This window comes from Toxorhynchites rutilus, chromosome 1, assembly GCF_029784135.1.
Source record: "Toxorhynchites rutilus septentrionalis strain SRP chromosome 1, ASM2978413v1, whole genome shotgun sequence".
Classification (NCBI taxonomy): Eukaryota; Metazoa; Arthropoda; class Insecta; order Diptera; family Culicidae; genus Toxorhynchites; species Toxorhynchites rutilus.
The window spans coordinates 186972938-186994570 of record NC_073744.1 but is presented as its reverse complement, the minus strand read 5'-3'; the positions used below and the strand labels follow the sequence as shown (position 1 = coordinate 186994570).

At 39.3% G+C, this 21633-nt stretch overlaps 1 protein-coding gene across 1 annotated transcript; it reads right to left on the bottom strand.

The window, feature by feature from the left end:
- Positions 1-1444: 1444 nt before the first annotated feature.
- LOC129762376 (interferon-related developmental regulator 2) lies at positions 1445-17633 on the bottom strand. Its single transcript, XM_055760602.1, has 2 exons — positions 16813-17633; positions 1445-3347 (listed from the first exon to the last, which is right to left on the bottom strand). The coding sequence occupies exons 1-2, from the start codon at positions 16838-16840 to the stop codon at positions 2059-2061; spliced, it is 1317 nt and encodes a 438-aa protein (XP_055616577.1). The 5' UTR covers positions 16841-17633; the 3' UTR covers positions 1445-2058.
- Positions 17634-21633: the final 4000 nt, after the last annotated feature.

Below are 21633 nucleotides of genomic sequence, written 5' to 3'. Positions count from 1 at the left end.
AAAGTTCAAGGAGAAGGTTTTCGTGATAGTTTAAGACCCCTCCTTCCTCCCTAAGGGGGAGGCTGCCATACAAATGAAACACAAATTTCTGCATCACTAGAGAGTTAGTCAAACAAATGAAACAAAATTTTGCATGTGAAGGTTTTAGGGTGCAATAAATGTTCCTATGATAGTTAGACTCTCCACCCCCCACTCTAAGGGAGGGCAGCCATACAAATGAAACACAAATTCCTGCATTACTCGAGAATTATTCAAGCAAATGAAACCAAATTTGGTATGTGGGGGTTTTAGGGTACAATAAATGTTTCTATGATGGTTAGACTCTCCACCCCCCTCTCTAAGGGGAGGCTGCCATACAAATGAAACACAAATTTCTGCATAACTAAAAAAAACTAATCAAGCAAATGGAGCCAAATTTGGCATGTGAAGGTTTTACGGGGCACGAAACGTTTCTATGGTGAATACACTCCTTCCCCTTCTCTAAGGGGGCTGCCATACAAACGAAACACAAACTTCTGCTTAACTCGAGAACTAATCAAGCACAATTTGGGATGTGAGGGTTTTTGGTTATGAGAAATGTTTCTATAATGATATGACACCCCTCCCTCCTCTGGAATGGAGAGAGGGTCCCATGAAAATATTACACATATTTCAACCAAAAATGACACTTAAAATTTTTCGGAAAACTCTGAATAAAAAAGGGAAAAATCGGAAAATTAAAATCCCATATGTTCTACAATTACATAGTGACAAGTGCTGTTAGTCCATTTGATGTTTTCGCTAGCGAAATTGATCTTTGTTCGAAACTGGAAATGGATTTTAATGTTATGAAACGCACTCCTATATCTTCTTCTATCTATACAAAAAAAAGGATCGCCGGATGTGTTGATAAGAGCAGAACTCGAGTAAGGAATTGTCCGATTTAGGGCTGTCTTTATTCTATTATATTTTCTGTATAAAATATTTATTCCATGTAACGGAGAAACATGTTATTTGCAAGTGGTTGAAAAATCTTGAACGAGAATTCTGTCTAAAAATAATCTGATATTATAATGATGAGTTTTGTTAGAAATACTAGGAATTTTATAGCAAATGGCAAATTCAACGGGGTTTATTAGAAGATCAATCAATGAACAGTTCTGCGATTGGACCCATGAACTTGCTCATAGTAAGAAAACGTGAATGTTTGAAGGTTTTGATAACAAAAAACAAATTTTGGCCGGGACGAATTTTGCCGGGTCAGCTAGTGCTGGATGAATTTCCTGTCTAATGGTATAAAACACAACATATGTCGCAATAATGATTTTGAGTAATATGCGTTTGAAAAATCTTAATGAATTGTTACATTTTTCGTAGAGTGACCCCCCTATATAGAAATCAAAGACATAGTCCTATGTCAAAAAATGGAGCGTTCTCTTTAAATCAATCGATGGGAAACACAAAATCAATTTTTAGGGTTCGCCCTGTTTATTATTTAATCGATTATTAAATTTATAGATTTTTTATTATCATTACACATAAACTCTTCTATTCTACGCAAAGTCTCTACATGACATTAGAAGAAGTTTGTAAGATGTAAAGTTTGCGAATATATTTTTATATATGAATAGATTTACTTAATCCGATATCCGCTACAGCTATGTTTGCAAATTTGCATTCCATCAACTAATGTTCAAGTTCTTGAATTGAACAAATTCCATCCCAAATATTTATCTAACTCAATTTTTTTTTGATTTTTCGAGATGAGAGGAAAAGAGAAAAATTGCCGAGAGAGTAAAACTAAATTAACCTATGAATAAGAAAGGCAGGAACCATAACGAGCGATACCAAAAATAAAACTAACGATCCTGTGCGCGCAGTATTCGCTACCTGGGGAGGGGAGAGTGTGCACAGCTTCTGTTTAGATCATCTAACTAAACAAAGGTACAGCGAATGAAACGCGTAATTTTGTCGAAGAAAAAAACAAATACGAAACAAGATGGTGCCAATATATCGCACACCTATGTACACACATATACACATACACATACACATTCACCTGTCGACCCCCGTGTGTGATTAATTGATAACAGCCGAACGTTTGTCCCGGTTCTTCCCGCGGGTGATTGTGCGCACCTTGAAGGCGGCCGCATTGATGAACTTTTTCTCCGCCTTGGCCATCTTGGCGTTGCCCTGGACGTCGTCCAATCGAGCGCCCAGCTGCAGCACATCCCGCAGGAAGCCATTCTCCGACAGATGCACGTTCATTCCGAAACCCAGCGCGTTCCGCAGACAGATATACTGATGGTGGAGAGACCACGTGTCCAGCAGCAGAGCCTCCTTACCGAACTTGATGCAAATCTCGGGCGAGATGTCCTCCTCCAGATAGCGGTGGACGTCGCGGAAGGTCGCACGCTGCACCTTGCGGTCACGTTTGGCGCGATACTTGTGGGCATCGGTGGCCAGCTTCTTGGTGGCTTCAATCAGATCGGACAGTTCCTCGTCGAGGAAGCCGTCGTCGTGAGAGCGGCCACTCTCCAGGATGAGTGCAATGGTTTCCCCGGCAGCCATCCTAACGTCAAGATGGGGACTCTGCAGCATTCCGACGAGTTTTTGGATCGATGGAATCATGGCGTTGTTACTGTTGACCAGGGAAACCAAATCCCCCGAGGGAACCAGCGTGAGCAGGAGGGCCCAAGCGTTAAGAGCGGAACTGTGAAGGGCAGCAGCATCGGCGTTGGCACTGCTTGGAGTGTTATCCCCTTTGAGATAGCTCCCGGAGAAGATTCCCTCGAAGCTCTTCATCAGTGGCAACAGGTCTCCGATATCATCCGAACCTAGGAAATTGAGCAAACCCAAAGCCATACAGCACTTGGCCCGGGCATCGTGCGAGGCGGCGGTATCCTGTGCGACCGCCAGCAGAACCGGCTTCAGCACCTTGATCAGCTCGTTAATATCGTCCACTTCCTCGAGCTGAATCACCAACAGCGGAATGATGCGCGCAGCCCACGCCTGTTCGGCTCCCTTGCCCTTCTTGATGGACTTCTCGATCGCATCCACTAGCGTCATCTTGCGGCTCTCGATCGTATCGGGGATGTAGTGATGGACCAGCACATCGTTGATCGCCTGGAATGCGTTGATTCGGGTCTGTAGCGACTTGTCCGAGGCATTCTCGATAGCCTGGAGGAGCTTTTCCTCGTACTTCTCGAAGCCGCCACCCTCTCCGCCATCGGTGTCGTTGCCGTTGTTGTTATTGTTGTTATTATTGCCGGCATCATTTACGTAATCCGACTGGTACGAGTGCACACTGGCATTGTCGTTGGACAGTTCGTCGTCCGATTCAGCAAAGTGGTGCGAATTGCCGTTGGCTGCAATGGAAGAGATAGAGAGGGAAGTTTGTAATAAAGTTGAAACTCACATTATCACAAGTTCATACAAGGCAAGGGATCACTTGCGGGGTCATTACACTATCGAATAGCTTGTTTGGAAGAGAAAAACCATTGAAAGATTATTAAAAAATACAAACACGACATTGTTACAATAATGTAACAAATAGGTTCTATGGATGAAGATCCGCTTAAACACGATGAATCATTGGAAATTTATTCAACTTTTTTTGACGTAGGACTACCTCTAACCGAAGATATAGGGGGTAAAATGAAAATCTAGGCACTGAACAAGTAGGAAAATATTTGAACGCTTATAACTCGACTATCTCTTAGTAGATCGCAAAGATGTTATGATGTGACTTATTCCATGCCAACTCGTCTTAGGAGTTAGCAGCACCATCTCAGATAGCAGTGAAACGTTGTGGATGTAAAGACATGGGTCATTTAAGCAACTTTGCATACTTGAAATATTCGAAAAAGAATTAGATTACTTTTTGGAAAAAGTCAAATTTATTTTATTAATTTTAAAAAAAAAATTAATGACTTAAAAACAATGATACCTACAAAATTTTTGACATGTAGGAAATTGTTTAAATTTTTACAAAAAAAAAATATCAAAAATTTTTTTGGAAAAAAATTTCGCTGACTAAAAGTTATTTAAACAATTAAAATTGATTTTTCTCGAAAACGTATTTTTTTAAATTCCCAAAAATTTCCCTTACAATTTCCAAAAAGTCGTCTATACATCGGAAGATGGGCACTTTTACAGGGAAAAAGTTTTTCGAACAACAACTTTTTCATATTTTCTTTGAAAAAGATACAACTTATCCTAATTTTGTTTAAAGTCAAGATAACGATAGAATGTATTCGAAAAAGTATTAGATCTTGTTAAAATATAAACTTTTGTCGAAGACATCAACTTTCTATCTTTTATAGTTTTTGAAATATAATGTTTTGCTCGAAACATTTTTGTGTGTAAATTCTGACGTTTGACATGTTCTTGCCATGTTTCTAAAAGTTAGCAGAGCATTTAAAATGCGATAATTTATACATAACGAATTGAACATTAATAGTATTTAGTTGTTGTTCGAAAAACTTTTTCCCCATGTAAATGTGCCCATCGTCCGATGTATGAAAAACTTGTTGGAAATTTTAAGGGCTATTTATATCTACTTTTTCAGAATTTTAAAAGCTTATATTTTAAAAAAAAGCTTATAGAAAAATGAATTTCAATTTACAAAATATTTTTTTTTCAATGTAATTTTTTTCCAAAAAATTCTTTGGTAATTTTTAATGAAAACCAAAATAATTTCCTACATTCCATTCTTTGACTAAAATTTTGTAGGTCTGATATATTTTTTTTGTAGTTTCTTTTTACATTTTGAGTTTTTTCAACTTTTTTTTTGAACAATCTCAATTTAAAAACTATAAGATCAACAAAAAGATGGTCGAAGAATGAAATGTAGGAAATTACTTAGGTTTTTCATTTAAAATTATCACAGAATGTTTTGGAAAAAAATTTCATTGTAAAACAAAAATCGAAAATTAAAATTAATTTTTCTCGAAAAAAATATGCTTTTGAAATTCTGAAAAAAATAGACATAAATAGCCCTTAAAATTTTGTTTGTTTTGATTTTGGTCAGACTGTGTGGCGCTTCACTGACACCAGTCTTAGAATACATTTAAAAAAAATAACAATTCAATACTGAAGTAAAATGTATGAACGATGTGTTCCGATGAACAATTGCAAATGTAAATATATATAGAAGGTGTATTTGCATACGAAGTAAAATTCTGATTATACGCGAGCGTAACATGAGCAATTTTATAACACATGCGAATTGGGGCTCTTTTGAAAGTGTATTTCCACTTATATTTTACCGCACAGTAACTCGATGTTGATAATTCCTTAATACTTTCCTTCGTTGATCGTATTTTTTGCAATATTCACGTTGGAGAGCTTTAACCCTTGTCTTCGTTGGCCGAGGCATTTTGATTGAATGTAATACTTTTCATTCTACTATTTTTTACAGCATTGGCAGCCGTGGCAGTGTTCCGAGCTCTGCAATAAAATTTTCTTAACTAATGTTAAAGTTGCTAAAACTTACATTATAGACTCATTAAACGTAAAAACAATAATTATATTACTGTCAACACAATTTTATTTTATTGATTTTCATGACATGAAACGCTATGACTCAGGAATAACATTTTATTGAGTGATTTTTATAGCTGTTTCGATAATATAATCAGTGTCGAAAAAAATAGCGATGCTTTCACCAATACAAACAAACCCATTGCCGAAAATTGAAAAATAAAAATTTAACTTTCAGAGCACTAGCTCGAGTTTTCCGAAGTTTTTCATTCTAAATTGCGACGGCAGATGAAAATTTAATTTTTTGTGAGTAATCGATTAGAGTTTGGTTGATATTACTTGATGGAAAGTGCGAAAATTATCATTTTCTACACACTGTTTCTGATTTCTTTTTTTTTGCATATCGAACGAGGGGTGAGGGAGAGAGATGAAAGAAGTGAGCGCCATTGTGGCAGCCATTTGTGGCTTTGTTCCACATTCACCTTAAATCGGATGACTTTAACACGATCGGATGTCAGAATACGGATGAGTAGTTGATCACTAGACTAATCTGGAATTGCCGAAGAAATTACACTATCGACTTTCTCAGGGCGTATTTTCTCCACTAACCTAACTAAAAATGTGTGTATGAGATAATCCTCGCGTTTGGCATTCAACCGAATACTTCCGAATAAGTGTAATGTTGTAATAAAGCTCATTAAAGACTTCATTTTTTGATTGAACCAGGCGTATGGCACGATTATCTCTATCTCACTCTACCTACCGTCATTGCATATCTCACTATTCCTCTGCTGCAAAAGTTCATCATCGACATCAACAGATGTCAGATGGTGGTAAATTGGTAATTCGCGATGGTTTAGACTTCAATTTAGGGCCATAATTTGTGTCTCAAACTCGTTAGTGTAATCTCTATCAGATTAAAAGACACGAAGCCGGTTTTTAAATTTTAAAATTTGAACGAAAATTTTCACATCATGTTATTTAATTACTTGAAACACGTATTTCTGACTGTCATTCAACCATATGGCTATACAATTCCAAAATTGTTGCTGAATTTTTTCATTATAATATAAAATTGTCTTCATAAACAATTTTCGCATGAGAGTTTTTCACCAACTGCAAACAAAAATGCTTTTAATTCAAATAAAATACTAATTTCATATGGAAAAGCTGATTTTCATTCATAATTTTAATTTTGAAAACGCTCATTCCGAATGCAAATCAACTATTCGTTGACGCTCCCCTAAACTAGTAAACGAAGCACAACTCCGCCAACGCGGATCGCTGTTTTCATGAAAATAAATGCTTTTGACGTTTGAGATGTTGGCACCTAAAACACGGCAGGTGTCATACAGCTGGATTGAACACACGTGCTGTAATGTCATGTGCATTGCGTTTTGATCTGACAATAACAAAGGCTGTGTCGGCGTTGCTCATGATAGCGTCTTGAAAGTGAATATATTCGAGTTACTGGTCGTTAGTTCTGAGAGTCGCGTAGGATTTTGTACTTCTGGTACGATTTGCGATCAAATGCTCCTTTAATTTACTCTAAACTGTGAAAAATCGGCTAGAAAAAGCGGCTGAAAGTATCAATATGAAACGTTCACAGATGTTCAGGGAATGCACTAGGCTAAAAATTTGCCTGCAAACATCAGAACAATCAATTATTTTTATTCAAGATTACAAAACTTTTCGTACCGCCCAATAGCAATGCTGTCTTGTATACGGAAATTGTTGGAGAAAATGATCTTGTTTCGCCTTGATCGATGGGTTGAAACGAATGGCCTACTCTCAGATACACAATATGGGTTCCGCAGGGGCAAGGGGACGAATGATTGTCTTGCGTTGCTTTCTTCAGAAATTCAAATGGCTTACGCCGGAAAAAAACAAATGGCTTCAGTATTCTTGGACATAAAGGGGGCCTTCGATTCTGTTTCAATAGAGGTTTTGTCGGACAAATTACACTCTCGGGGTCTGCCGCCTCTATTGAATAATATGTTATATAACTTGCTTTGTGAGAAACATTTGAACTTTTCTCACGGAGATTCGGCAGTAAGTCGGGTCTCTTACATGGGCCTCCCCCAGGGCTCATGTTTAAGCCCCCTTTTGTACAACTTCTATGTAAGCGACATCGACAATTGCCTTACACAAAATTGCAGCCTAAGACAACTTGCAGATGATGGAGTGGTGTCTGTCGTAGGACCAAACGAATCCGACCTGCAAGGACCCTTACAAGATACTTTGAACAATTTTTCAACCTGGGCCATTGGGCTAGGGATCGAATTCTCCACGGAGAAAACAGAGATGGTGGTTTTTTCTAGGAAGCATAGACCAGCAAAACCAAAGCTTCAACTTTTGGGTAAACCGATCACTCATGCTATGTCATTCAAGTATCTTGGGGTCTGGTTCGACTCCAAATGTACTTGGGGGGCCCATATTAGGTATCTGAGTAAAAAATGCCAACAAAGAATAAACTTTCTCCGTACAATTACACCTGGTGGGGAGCCCATCCCGAAGATCTTATAATGTTGTATCGAACAACTATTCTCTCAGTGATTGAGTATGGCAGTTTCTGTTTTCAATCAGCTGCTAAAACACACCTCATTAAACTCGAGCGAATTCAGTATCTTTGTCTCCGTATCGCGTTGGGATGTATGCCCTCAACGCATACCATGAGTCTCGAGGTTTTGGCAGGCCTACTCCCACTAAAAGATCGCTTCAATTTATTATCTCTTCGGTTCTTCATCCGGTGTAAGGTCATGAACCCATTGGTGATCGGAAATTTTGAGCAGCTGATCGAGCCAAATTTTCACTCCGGATTCATGAGTTCATATCATGAATTCATCTCCATGCAGGTTGATCCTTCTTCGTATATTCCCAACCGTGTTTGTTTTCCTGACTACATCAATTCCTCTGTGCATTTTGATCTGTCCATGAAGCAAGATATCCATGGATATTCAGATTACCAACGATCGAGGATCGCTCCAACGATCTTCGATGAAAAGTATGGGGGTATCAATTGTGATAATATGTACTTTACTGATGGGTCCACTATAAACGAGTCCACAGGATTTGGAGTGTTCAACGAATTTTTTAGCACCTCACACAGTCTTCAGAATCCTTGCTCAGTGTATATTGCTGAATTGGCAGCAATTCATTGGGCGCTGGACAGCGTTGCCTCACGACCTGTTGAACACTATTACATTGTAACGGATAGTCTTAGCTCTGTCGAAGCTATCCATTCAGTGAGGCCGGAAAAGCACTCGCCGTACTTCCTTGAGAGAATACGAGAAATTTTGAGTGCTTCATCCAGACGCCGTTATGTCATTACCTTTGTCTGGGTCCCTTCACATTGCTCAATTCCGGGTAATGAGAGGGGTGACTCATTAGCAAAGGTAGGTGCAATTGAAGGCGATATTTATCAGCGTCAAATCGCCTTCAATGAATTTTATTCTTTAGTCCGCAAAAATACCATCGCTAACTGGCAACGCAAGTGGAATGAAGATGAATTGGGCCGGTGGTTTCACTCGATTATCCCTAAGGTTAGCCTCAAACCGTGGTTCAAAAGTCTGGACTTGAGTCGGGACTTTATTCGCACCTTCTCCCGACTCATGTCCAATCACTGTTCGTTAGATGCACTACTCTTCCGTTTCAATCTTGCCAGCAGCAATCTCTGCGTTTGTGGCCAAGGTTATCACGACATCGAGCACATTGTTTGGTCGTGCGAGGTGTATCTGGTCGCCAGATCGAATTTAAAAAACTCCCTTCGGGCCCGAGGAAGACAGCCCAATGTGCCGGTGAGAGATGTGTTGGCTCGGTTAGACCTTGATTACATGTCCCATATATATGTTTTCCTTAAAGCTATAGATCTTCGTGTGTGATTGCCCCTACATCCTTATACCCTCCTTTCCTTCCTTTGCGGGTAATTCGTCCCCTTGCTATAAATAGTAGAATAAGTTGAAATGTAAATACACTATAGATATACGAATAGATTTATAAATTGAGTGTTCATCAACATTGTTACAATTTCCTTATATCCCATCCTTCTCCTAAAAATATGTCACCCTCCTAAACTCGAGTACACCGCGAGTAATCGGTTTTCCACCTTGTAAGATGTAAGAAAATTGTTTATATATATAGTTTTAAAATTATATTTAAGAATTCGGCTCCTTTAAACTTAAGTAACTGAGCCTGTAAAAATAAACGAATTAAAAAAAAAAAAATACAAAACTTGGAACTGTCTTCAGGTACGATAATCTGAAAGAGGGTACACTTACTTCACCACAAATCAAATTGAACGAAGCAAAAGAGACGAAACTGAATTAAACCTTACACGCGAAGCCGTTGCTAACGAAATCGACTGTTATGCGAAAACATTTCGAATCAACCGCAATCGCGATTCTTGTTTAGCATTATCCATCTAAGCATTATCCCCAATTGACAAGGTTTGCTAGAGTTTATCATCCAACTCCTTGCAGTAGTGTTTACATTGAAAGACAGTTATCTGAAGCTGGCCTGGTGTACGTAATCGGTCGGTTTTGCTCTTTTGCTTCGTTTGATTTGATTGGTGGTGAAGTAAGTGTACCCTCTCTCAGATTTCAGAAATCTGTTCAATATTCCTTGCTGAAAATCCGATGTTCCATTGAGGGATATTCATTCTGTTGGCGATGAAATTTTAGATTTCGGACACCGAGTTTTTAGCAACACTCTGTTTATTTATGTGCATTAACTTTTCAAAACTATTCTACTTACACTGGTGGTGTCGCCGATTAATGCTAGAATTTTTTTTCTCTGGCAATTCCTTTCGATTCTATCTTTCTATCGTTGTTCCTGGGGTATTTTTCTCGAAAATGGTGATGCAATCCAAATTCTCCTTTTTGCTAATCTCCTTTCAGTTCTTCCTAATTTCCGACTATCAATAATGCTCCGAAAGTTTTCTCCTACTGTTATGACAATTCTTCTCTGTCACTATGTTTTCCTTTCCTGAAAGGCTTCTATTCATTTCACTAATAATAAATCTGAAGCAGTGCACCTAGCAGCAACACATTCTATACACAAAACTTAATTATAGTTCATTATTTTTTTACACAAAAACGTTTTCATTACTTCTTGAAATTTAATCCTGTATCCGGCCAAACTACTATCCGTTTCATCACAAGTACTAACCCTCCTTTGATAGTTTTTTTTTGAATTTTGTAATTAAATAAACATCCAAAAAATGCTCTTCTTTGTTACGATCGTAACAGCAATGTTTGGATGAAAGATTCGGACAGATTTGGCTTACGAGTCGGTCTAGTCAGTTACTGCAGTGCAGCTACTCACACCGTGTGGACACATCATGCCAGTTAAGGCGCGTCCACATTATGCTGAATGATGCCGATCGGCCTGTACCAGGCGGCATATTCGGTTCGTTATGTAATGTGGACGCCACATTGGGTACACGAAGCCGGAACCCCATCGGATGTACGAAGCCGTCACGAACACACGAAGCACAATGTCGTCAACGCTAATTCACTTCGTTTTGTTTTGGTTCGACTTTCTCGAACCGGACCCACTTGTTTCGGGTTGGGTTCGGTTTGTTTCGAGTTGGTTTTCGACACGTCGGCAAGCCCGGGGGGTACGTCCACATTTAGTCGGCTTTACCGGGCGGCCAAGGCCATTCGGCGTAATGTGGACGCGTCTTAACTGTCATGTGTGATCCGGCGTGCGAGCTTCTTCAAAGTTTTTTGAATTTATTCGCACTCACATTCCTCAAAACGTCAAAAACAGAATTTAGCGTTGAATCAGGGATGCCAAATGTAAAGAAATGTCTCTATTTTTAAGATATTTGAAAATATACGAAGATATTTATAGACATTAAAATTATTCGAAAAACAAATAAAACCCTCATAGTTTTTAAACGAAATCGTTGTTATTTTGTTTTACACGCTGGCGGGGCACGCTTTCTTTTTGAGATAGTTTTCTTGAGAATCTCTAATATAGAATCATTATCAGGCACAATTTCCATTAAAAATTCACTCACTTTGAAAAAAAGTATTGTTCTAAGAAACAGAATACATATTCGATTTAAAGTTCCTCTTTAAATCCCCACTGCTTGCACTCACGACGCATTATCATAAATTGGTACATGAAGCAAGGCGAAATAAATAAAATTAAAAAAAATCCTTTAGACTGCCATTCTGCCACTGCCACAATCGGAACGATATTCCAGAAGAAATGCACATCAATGTCATTGTTCAATTTCACTCTTGTAGGTATAGCATCCCTCATGATTGTACCTTGGCGTTGTATTTTGGAGCAAATTATTTAGGTGTTTTTTCTCAACACTGCTCTGTACTCCAGGGAATCATCATTGTAGAGTTCCTTCAATATTGTATTTGTTACTCCTTTTTTTGCGTCCAATTCCTGACCCAAATCCTTTTGCTTTTCTGTTCGAAGTTCGAAGAAATTCAACACAAAATATTTTTATACACGTGTATTTCGCGATAAAATTGTGTAATGATAAATACAACTGAAAACCTGAGACGAAATTGCCAATAGAGAAATCGATTTCGGATCAATCATCTGTCAAATTCGGACCTGATTACCGTTTCTGACTATTTGATGGACATTTGAAAAATAACCTGGCATCCCTGGTAAGCACATGCTGTAGTGTCTAATTTCTTCATCTTCTAATCTAATTCCAGCATCTCACACTGTGTGAACGGACAAGGCGAGCCCAATTGTCAAGCGAGTTCACCGGCCCAGTAGCTGCTCACTGTCAAGTCAGCTACTAGCAACGTATAAATGGGCCTTAAGACAGACAAAAATTCAACCAGATGGCCAGATGGCCGATCGAGATGACCATTTTCATTGGCACTCTACTGTATATAATCGGGTCCACCCTGTACCAAAGAAAGACTCTATACCAGGGATGGTAAAAAATCACATTCAACGATCAATGAATAAGTATATCCCTCTAGTCGGATATTTTTAAATCACCCCCAGCAGGCGATGCTCTTTTATTCTTCACTAGCTAACCCGGCAAACTTCGTCCCGCCCATTTACTTGATTAATTCTCGAGTAATGCAGAAATTTGTGTTTTATTTGTATGGCAGCCACCCCTAAGAGAGGGGGGAGGGGTATCTAACCACCATAGAAAAATTCATTGCACCCTAAAGTTTCCATATGCCTAATTTGGTTTAATTTGCTTGATTAATTCTCGGGTAATGCAAAAATTTGTGTTTCATTTGTACGGCAGCCCCCTCTAAGAGAGGGGGAAGGAGTATCTTAACACCATAGAAACATTTATTGCATCCTAAAACCTCCACATGTCAAATTTGGTTTCATTTGCTTGATTAATTCTCGAGTAATGCAGAAATTTGTGTTTCATTTGTATGGCAGCCCCCCCCCCCCCTTTGAGTGGGGGAAGGACTGTCTAACCATCATAGAAACATTTATTGCACCCTAAAACTTTCACATGCCAACTTTGGTTTCGTTTGATTGATTAATATCCGAGTAATGCAAAAAATTGTGTTTCATTTGTATGGCAGCCCCCTCTAATAGAAGGGGAAGGAGTATCTTATCGCCATAGAAACATTTATTGCATCCTAAAACCTCCACATGCCAAATTTGGTTTTATTTGCTTGAATAATTCTCGAGTAATGCAGAAATTTGTGTTTCATTTGTATGGCAGCCCCCCCCTTTGAGTGGGGGAAGGACTGTCTAACCATCATAGAAACATTTATTGCACCCTAAAACTTTCACATGCCAACTTTGGTTTCGTTTGCTTGGTTAATTTCCGAGTAATGCAGAAATTTGTGTTTCATTTGTATGGCAGCCCCCCCTTAGAGAGGGGGGAGGGGTCTCAAAATATCACGAAAACCTTCCCCGGCCCCAAAAACCCCTACATACCAATTTTCATGTCGATCGGTTCAGTAGTTTCCGAGTCTATAAGAATCAGACAGACAGACAGACATCACTCCATTTTTATATATATAGATAGATATGTACACAGAGAGAATACTTGGAACGGTGAGCTACCAAGATCTCAAAAAAGCAATATGAAAGCGGAATCCCCACTGCTTGCACTCACGAAGCATTACTTCTACTACTCAAGTTTTATCGTGAGTGCAAGCCACAAACGGTCAATCCCATTCCAAAGAGCGGATGATGAGTTCTTGATCGGAAAGTGTAACAAGAGACGATCAACTGAAATCTTACGACACTCGTCGAGGGATTTTTAATTCTCTATTGCATTGTCCGCAGTGAGTGGCTGACTCAGTCTCGTGTCGATTTTATTTTGCAGTCGTCTCCCGCCCGATGAACAGCAGACGGGTAATGGATGCAATTGATTAATTTTATTACCAGCAAATTTGGGCGAATCTCATCCCGCCCAAAATCGTTTTTTAGATACCAATAATTCTGAGCATTCACAGTTCTCTCCAAATAATTTTTCCAATAGTAATTCAATTAGTGACTTCACGAAACACCTTTCGAATTCGATTGAATTTCAGACCCTTTTTTATTTTGTAGATAAAACGGATCACATATTTGATTAATTGAATTCTGTGTGGTTACGTTCTTCGTTGCGAATAAATGTAATGAATTAGTATGGACGTATTTTATTCATATATCGTGAACTTCCGACATATCTGGCAGTAGATTTATCGAACGACTATTGTTTTTTTATATCCCTTCAAACTTGTTGCATCTCTCAAGTGTACATACTGCTTTGACCGCAGATTTGCATGGTTAAATCTGGTTAATTTCAGGTATTCAGTCTTCATTTTGTCGAATGAATACTGTTGGAACAATAGGTATCGCAGCAAATGATTATCAACATCCTACCTTATCATCAAACGGTATGCGAAGAATTTCAGTGAACTGACGGCATTGGAATATATGCTTTGTGAGGACCACACAATTATTATCAGAGCTGATAAACATCCGACTGGAAGTCATGAACATCAATTCAATGTGCCCAAGATAAATTTATCCTTTGAAGGTCATTAACCTTTCTCAAGATGATCAGATGGAATATATTCCAATGTCGTCTGAAATAACCTGTCCAACACCTTATGATCGTAATATTGTTTTTGCTATTATTCTGATGTTTCATAACACGGCACCCTATTGATTATTCGCCGAAAATGAATAAAAAATATCCTTGAAGTTAGCCTACGGTTTTAGTAGCAGTGCAATATGGTGAGCCAGTCTCAGGATAAGAAAACATTTAAAAATAAAGCTTTTTTTTTTTTGAATGAATCAATAGTAAAACAAAACGACAAAAAATTTGTCAACTTTGTGATAGCAGAGGATCATTATCCATTTGAGTTGTATGAATGCAATCTAAAAGCTGTAGTCTTCTGTTCCCTTCGAACAGATACGTACAAATCAAACTTTATCCTCATCACTGCCACAGTTGAAAATTTCTGTCATTGCCTACTTCGATGAAGAATTTTTGATGGACCTCATGAAATCAACAATCAAAATTCGAAAACGCTAAACAATTAAGGTAAATGATTTTGGTTTGTCCAGTCGAAAATATGATCATGGTTTGTCCACTTTTATGAATACTCTAGTTCAGCGCACCTGTCTTCGAATATTTCAAAACATATAAATAATATTGTCTTCTTCATGATTTACAGTAGTGTTATAGTATATTTTTACGGATTCAAATGTTTTAAAGGGTTATAAAATCCCCATTCTATTGGTGTCAATTTGCCCCTCACCTGAGCGAACTTTTAATCAATAACCAGATGATTACTTGGCACGTATTCAGACCTTTTCTGGATTATAACACTAACAAGTATTGTAAACATCATGCTTGCACACCGTTTGTATCAGATTTACTTGGCTAAACCATGTAATTAATGCATTTCGATGACCTCAATTCTGATCATGAGTTGTCCGATTCACTAATGTTGTTTTGTTCACATGATTTCCATGACAACCGCTTGGCGCGCTGCAGTTTGTTTATTGTGTCCTTCGCGCATAGCAGAAATAAGGTTCCTCTGTGTTGAGTGTGTTGAGGTGAACACTTTTAAAATGCCCAAGAAAAGGCAATATTCTGAAGAAAGCCTAAATTATGAATGCATCTTTATGATGACAGTAAACTCAAACAATGAGAAATGCAACGTCTACTTTCAAATTCGATTTTTTTCATTCAAAAATAGTGATTTCTAAAACTGGACAAACCATGATCAGAGGTAGCCAAACCATTATCATAATTTCTCTTTGAGGAAAATCGTTGAAAAAAAATAAATATTTGGATAACTTCAACGCCTTACGGTAGAATTAAAAACTAGAGACTTGGGGCTTTTCAACAAAGTCAAACTCGTCTTGATTATATGTGATTTTAATGAAGAAAAATCGATTTGCAGTTACTAGTTGCGTGAAAAAAACACCCTAAATTGGACAAACCAAGATCATTTACCCTACATTCTGAGTAACCCTACATTGTCTGTTTACTATTAAAAGTACTGCTTTTAGGATGAGTTGCACAACAAAAGCAAACGCTAATTAGCTGTATAGTGGCAGTAAATACCAGCGTAAATGATGCATCATCTTTGTCACCCCTCATTCATCATGCTTACATGGGAAAATTTTACAATAACAAAAACGAAAAGAATTTGTACACGCGTCATTATTGTCACCTTTCATTTATATTTCAACTTGTCTGACTTGGCGACACCATTCGTACCAATCTCGTTTGGTGGTATTATCATTTTCTGGTTCTCTGGTTCGCAACTTTGCAACAGCGAACAAACTGCACACAGACGGAAAAGATAAGCAAATGAATGCAGCAGCTTACACGCGTAAGCGAATCAGCTGGAAACAACGTGTTCGCGTGTCAAAGGTGTCCCAACGAGACAGCGAAGAGAGTGAGCGAATTCTGCTGCTGCCAAGCAAGCAGATTTGCAAGCGATGCCGAGTGGCCAAAATGGAAGCTCTGCCAGATGTGTGACGGAATTGCATTACAACATGGCAACGATCCACGAAAACATTTACACACAACAATACAATGACTAACTGTTCGAGCGGCACTTAAAAGAGTCTACCCCTTCCATGGTCCCGTAACAATAGATGTTATTGTGAAAGGTAACGGAACCATACTCGCATATTGTTGATAGCCACAGTGCTGGCAGCTCTGATCCCCACTTTATATCACTCTCAAGGACACACACATACCATAAATAGCTCACAAAGAAACACGAGGAGAGAACACTAATCAAAAGGTGAAAAAAAAACTCCACAAAGCGAGCTCTTTCGTTTCCTAATCCATCACCTTGATCCACTTAAAACTGGCATTACTTTGCCAAGAAGAAAAAATACCCGAAAAGGTTCAATCTAAACAAAAGCTTTTACCTGCTTGCTTCTTCCGATTTCGTGGCATCTTGTTACTCCTTGTCTCTTGCTGACCTCCGCGTCGATTGGGAGCCAATTTAGAACTGCAGCTGACTTAGAAATCGACTCGAAAAAAAATAACCAAAATTCTTCCTCTTCCTTCGCTAAATATAAACTCTGCCTTATTGCACGGTTCTATACAACGTTGTTGAGCACACAAATCGTGTTTTGACGTTTTTTTTCCTCCTTTTCTCTTTCCTCTCGACGTTACTTTCTGGATTTCCTTTCACTTCGGCAGTGTCTTGCGTTCCCACTTCGCACTCTTGTTAGCACCGGACACACGCGAAATCAGGACCTTCTCCCGAGCAAGGCAAAACAGTTTCTACGGGATGGTTCGCGATCGCTTGCACTAGCAATAAACGTGCGTTGCTTGCCCACGGCACCTATTTTATACGATATACAAGTCTCCACGAGCGAGTGCTGTTGCTGCTGCTGGTTATCTTCTGCGGTGGATGATGGGGCATCAAAAACGTCGTTAGCAATGTTATGAAATAGAACACTTTGCATGATGTGCCTGATCTGCCCCGCTGGTGGTGCTGGTTTGCTTCCGCCTTTCGCGCTCGCGCTTCCCTATGCGCTCTAGGTTTACTCCAAATTTCACCACTAAAAAGCTGGCAAGCTGCGAAATTCCCACACGATGACTAATTTCTTGATTGTCGTCGAAAAAACGCCTTTTTGAAGATGGACAAGAAAAATCGATTTTTTTTACACCACTTGACGCAACCAATCCAAGAACAAAACCTCACGCGTGTGCGAAGAAAATCACACTGTGAGTCAAATGTCTGATTTCTCGTTGCTGGAGAGCTTTTTTCTGACAAAGACGTTGTTGTCAAATGTGGGAAAATGTTTACTTTGGGACGCCCTTTGGGAATATACCACATCAGTGTAGGGGACCAAAATAAAAATATTGTAAAGGAGAATTTCGTAAGATGACCTCATAGACAAATAACTTATTGCTGTTGTTTAAATTATTTCACAAGTTGGAAAGAGAGCATCAATGACTGTTTGATACCATTGATACCCCTTGAAACGACAAACGGTTATGGAAGTTATACACCCTCATTCCGGTTCACGATCGGCGATTGGCGATCTAACGCAAAACGTAAACGATCGGTGAGACATCTGGATTTTGTTTTTGAACTAAGAAAATGATGCTAATGTAACCTAAAACTCAAAAACAAATCACGTATATTGACGTAGGACTACGTCTAACCGGAAGATATAGGGGGTGAAATGGAAATCTAGGCACTGAACAAGAAGGAAAAAATGCAAGATTTGGAACGCTTATAACTCGAGCATTTCTCGATAGATCGCAAAGGTTTTTGCATCAATTGATAGGAAATATATCTACGCATCTATCATAACGAATAACATTTCATTTTTCTTGAGATAAATAATTGAATAATTGTGAAATATCAAGCATTGTCCAAATGCACTATGTGCCCATTTTTGATTGGTCAATTTTGTGCTTCTCAATTCGTACCGACCAAAACGGGCAACCAGAGCAGCAGCGAAATACAATGAAGCACGATTGGAAAGGAAAAAGAAAAAAAAATGAGGGAAACATTGGTCGCAGTCTCACACATGCGTAATTCTCGAGCCAGCCAGTCAGCTTAAAAATCCCCACTTCGCTGCTGTAACGATCATTCTTTGTGTGGACACCGACTGGACAACATCGTTGCTGGACGGGCTGGACGGCGAGGGATCGAGTGCCTTTCTCAAGGCAAGAGGGCGGAGGTGGTAGCGCTGGAGTAGAATAGAGTAGAGTTTTCAAAGGGCCTTTCTCAAGGCTAGAGACGAATGAACTGCAAAAGTTTAAAGTCTCTATAATACAATACCTTCCTTCCTTCCTGTAACGATCATTCTCATTCAAACCGTACACCACATCGGTTCGCATCACAACACATCAACAAACCAACCCAAGCAGCCATGTCTGGACATGGTAAAGGAGGAAAAGTGAAGGGAAAGGCAAAATCCCGCTCGAACCGTGTTGATCTGGAGTTCCCCGCAAGGGTAGCTAGGCCGAGCGCGTTAGTACCAGTGCACCAGTCCACCTAGCCGGCGTTATATAGTTTCGGCCGCCGAAGTGATCGAGTTAGCTGGCAAAGCTGCTGGCGACGATAAGAAAACCCGCATTCGGAACAGAACACATTCGGTTCGGTGGACATCAAGACAACAGGCAGTTGCAACGAGTGGCGAGTGGCGAGTGGCAAACGAAATCGCAAAACGGCAGCAGGTAGCAGAAGAAAAAAGTTTGTTCTTTTTATAATATGCTTTGGTGGCAAATCCAGAACAAGGCGGCATCGAGGGCGTTCGAAATGGTTTTTTTTCAAAACCACGAGTACTAAGTTTTCTAAATTGGAACCATTCCATAAAACAAGGCGTTTTCAGGGCCATTAAACCTTCCAAAAAAGAGTTTAGGAAATAAAGTTCAATGCTTTCTAAAACATTATCCAAAATAATAATAAAACACAAATTGATGTTTTCATAATTTGTTTGCCAGGATCTGATGAGTATGTGAATTTGGCAGTTGTTCTGAGCTTATTGATAGTTAGGGACTTTCCTGATTATTCAATTTTCACCAATTCTTAAATTGTTTCCAGATTGAAAGTACAGTTGTAACCGTTGGTTCCAAGCATTAATTTGGGCTCTACCCAAATAATAGATCCCAACATAATGTTTCAATAAAATCGCCATAAATACCCACCGCCTGTTGCTTGTGAACAGTTGGCCCAATAGTGAACGGTGTGAGCCCTGGGTAAAGATGCCCACCGCGAAATACGCTCCATGGGACCATCTGTCATTCAACAGAGCTGCCAACTAGGTAAAACATAAATGAACTCACACAAAAGAAAAAAAGAAAAGAAAAGCTCGGTAAAGAGTAGTGCCGGCTAACGACTTTCCACCATCAAGGAAGTAGGAAGTGCGCGCCGGAACAAGTGAATTTTAATAGTGCCAGAGTGCATCGAGAGCAAATAGAGAAGATAGAAAAAGATTGTTATAAGAATTAAAAGGTTAGTGGGAAATTGAAAAGGAATGAATTATTAGTAATTTAATATTTAATTTATAGAAATTATAAGAGAAAATATAAGAGCTAAAAAGAAGAAGAGAACCGGAAGAGAGAAAAAAAGGTAAAGTAGTGTATTGGCGATATTTCATCTTTTTTTCCGCCGAGATGTGTGGTACCCGCCATTGAGATAAAAGACGTTCGACTATAATCTCCGCCATTGATAGTCGACGTCGAGTAAGGATACCGGAACCAGAAGAGTCCTATTCACACTTGGAGGTTACAGCGGGGATTTTATCCGGTTAAACGACGGAGAAAGAAGAGAAAAAAATACACGAAAAGTACTGCAAGTATAAAAGCATAAAATTTTGTGACGTCACAAATAGGACAGAAGAAAAAGGGAGGGAAAATAGGATAGGGTCAGAAGAAAATTAAAGAGTAGATTTAAAAGGAAGGAATTAAAAAAGAAAATTGTAAGAAAATTACATTTATCTCCTCTATTGCGGTTTTGGAAATTCCCGTTTTTTTCGGACTCGAAAGGAGTCGCCAGCCCTCGTCCTCGATTGGTCGGCGGAGTTGGCTAGCATTGCTCAACCTTTGAGAGATAGTTGATTGTGGGAGTAGTTGGTGGCTTCAAAGGAATGCGTAGGTCTTGTGGAGAAAGATAAAACCGACACTGCTCCTTTTTGCTGGAGGAACAGCTGTTTGCGAGTGACCGGAAGCAGGTTAAACGACCCTGAGAAAGGAAATCCCTAATTAGAGAGTTTCACAGTAATTTACAATTAGTTCGACATTTAGCTAATTGGACGGACATGTAATGCGATTTATTTAGTTGGACATTCTTGTAAACATAGAGATCCAAATTATGACCCCACATTGAAAGTCGACACTGTACCACTGTCATCGCAAATGTTCAATTACAGGTTAAAATCGTCTCCAATGCGACACTGAGTGGTGGTAATGCGACGTGCCATTGAATGTAATTTACTGTAAAATATGTCACAAGCTGGATGGGAAGAAATTTTCCAACTGTGAAAGCTGTGGCGAGTGGCAAATGCAATCGCTAAACAGAAAGGTTTAGCCGAACAAGATGGGGATATCAAGTGATAACAAAACAATAAACTCTTTAGATTGAAGATAATTTTGTGATCCTGAAAAGGACCCTTTTTAGCCTGCATGTGAATCCAACGAGCGAACAAATCGTAATGAATCTATTTTTTTGCCATCGCTCCCTTTTAACGCTCATTCGTTCGTCTCGTTGGACTCGCCCCTCTGGCTGAGTCTGCCGATTTGTCTCTATCCTGTGAGTGTATACCGCTAGAGTATAAAACACGCGGACCCCAAAAAAATATCTTATTTTCTTTCAAACCGTAAACCCGTGTGGTTGTACGGCATCGACATCGTGGACGTAACAAAGGAGGACAAGTTAAGGGAAAGGCAAAGTCTCACTCGAACCGTGCAGGTCTCCAGTTCCCTGTTGGTCGCATTCACTGATTGCTCCGCAAGGGTAACTAGGCCGAACGGATTGGTGCCGGAGCACCAGTATACCTAACAGCGATTATAGAGTTTCGGCCATCGGAGTGCTCGAGTTGGCTTGCAAAGCTGCTCATGACAATCAGAAAACCCGCATCAAGAACAGAGCATCTTCAAGGCAACAATTAGTTTCAGTGAGTGGCAAAGTGTTTCTCCGGCACGTTGCATTAAATGTAATTTACTGAACAACATGTCCCAAGCTGGATGGGAAGAAATTTTCCAACTGTGCAAGCTGTGGGGAG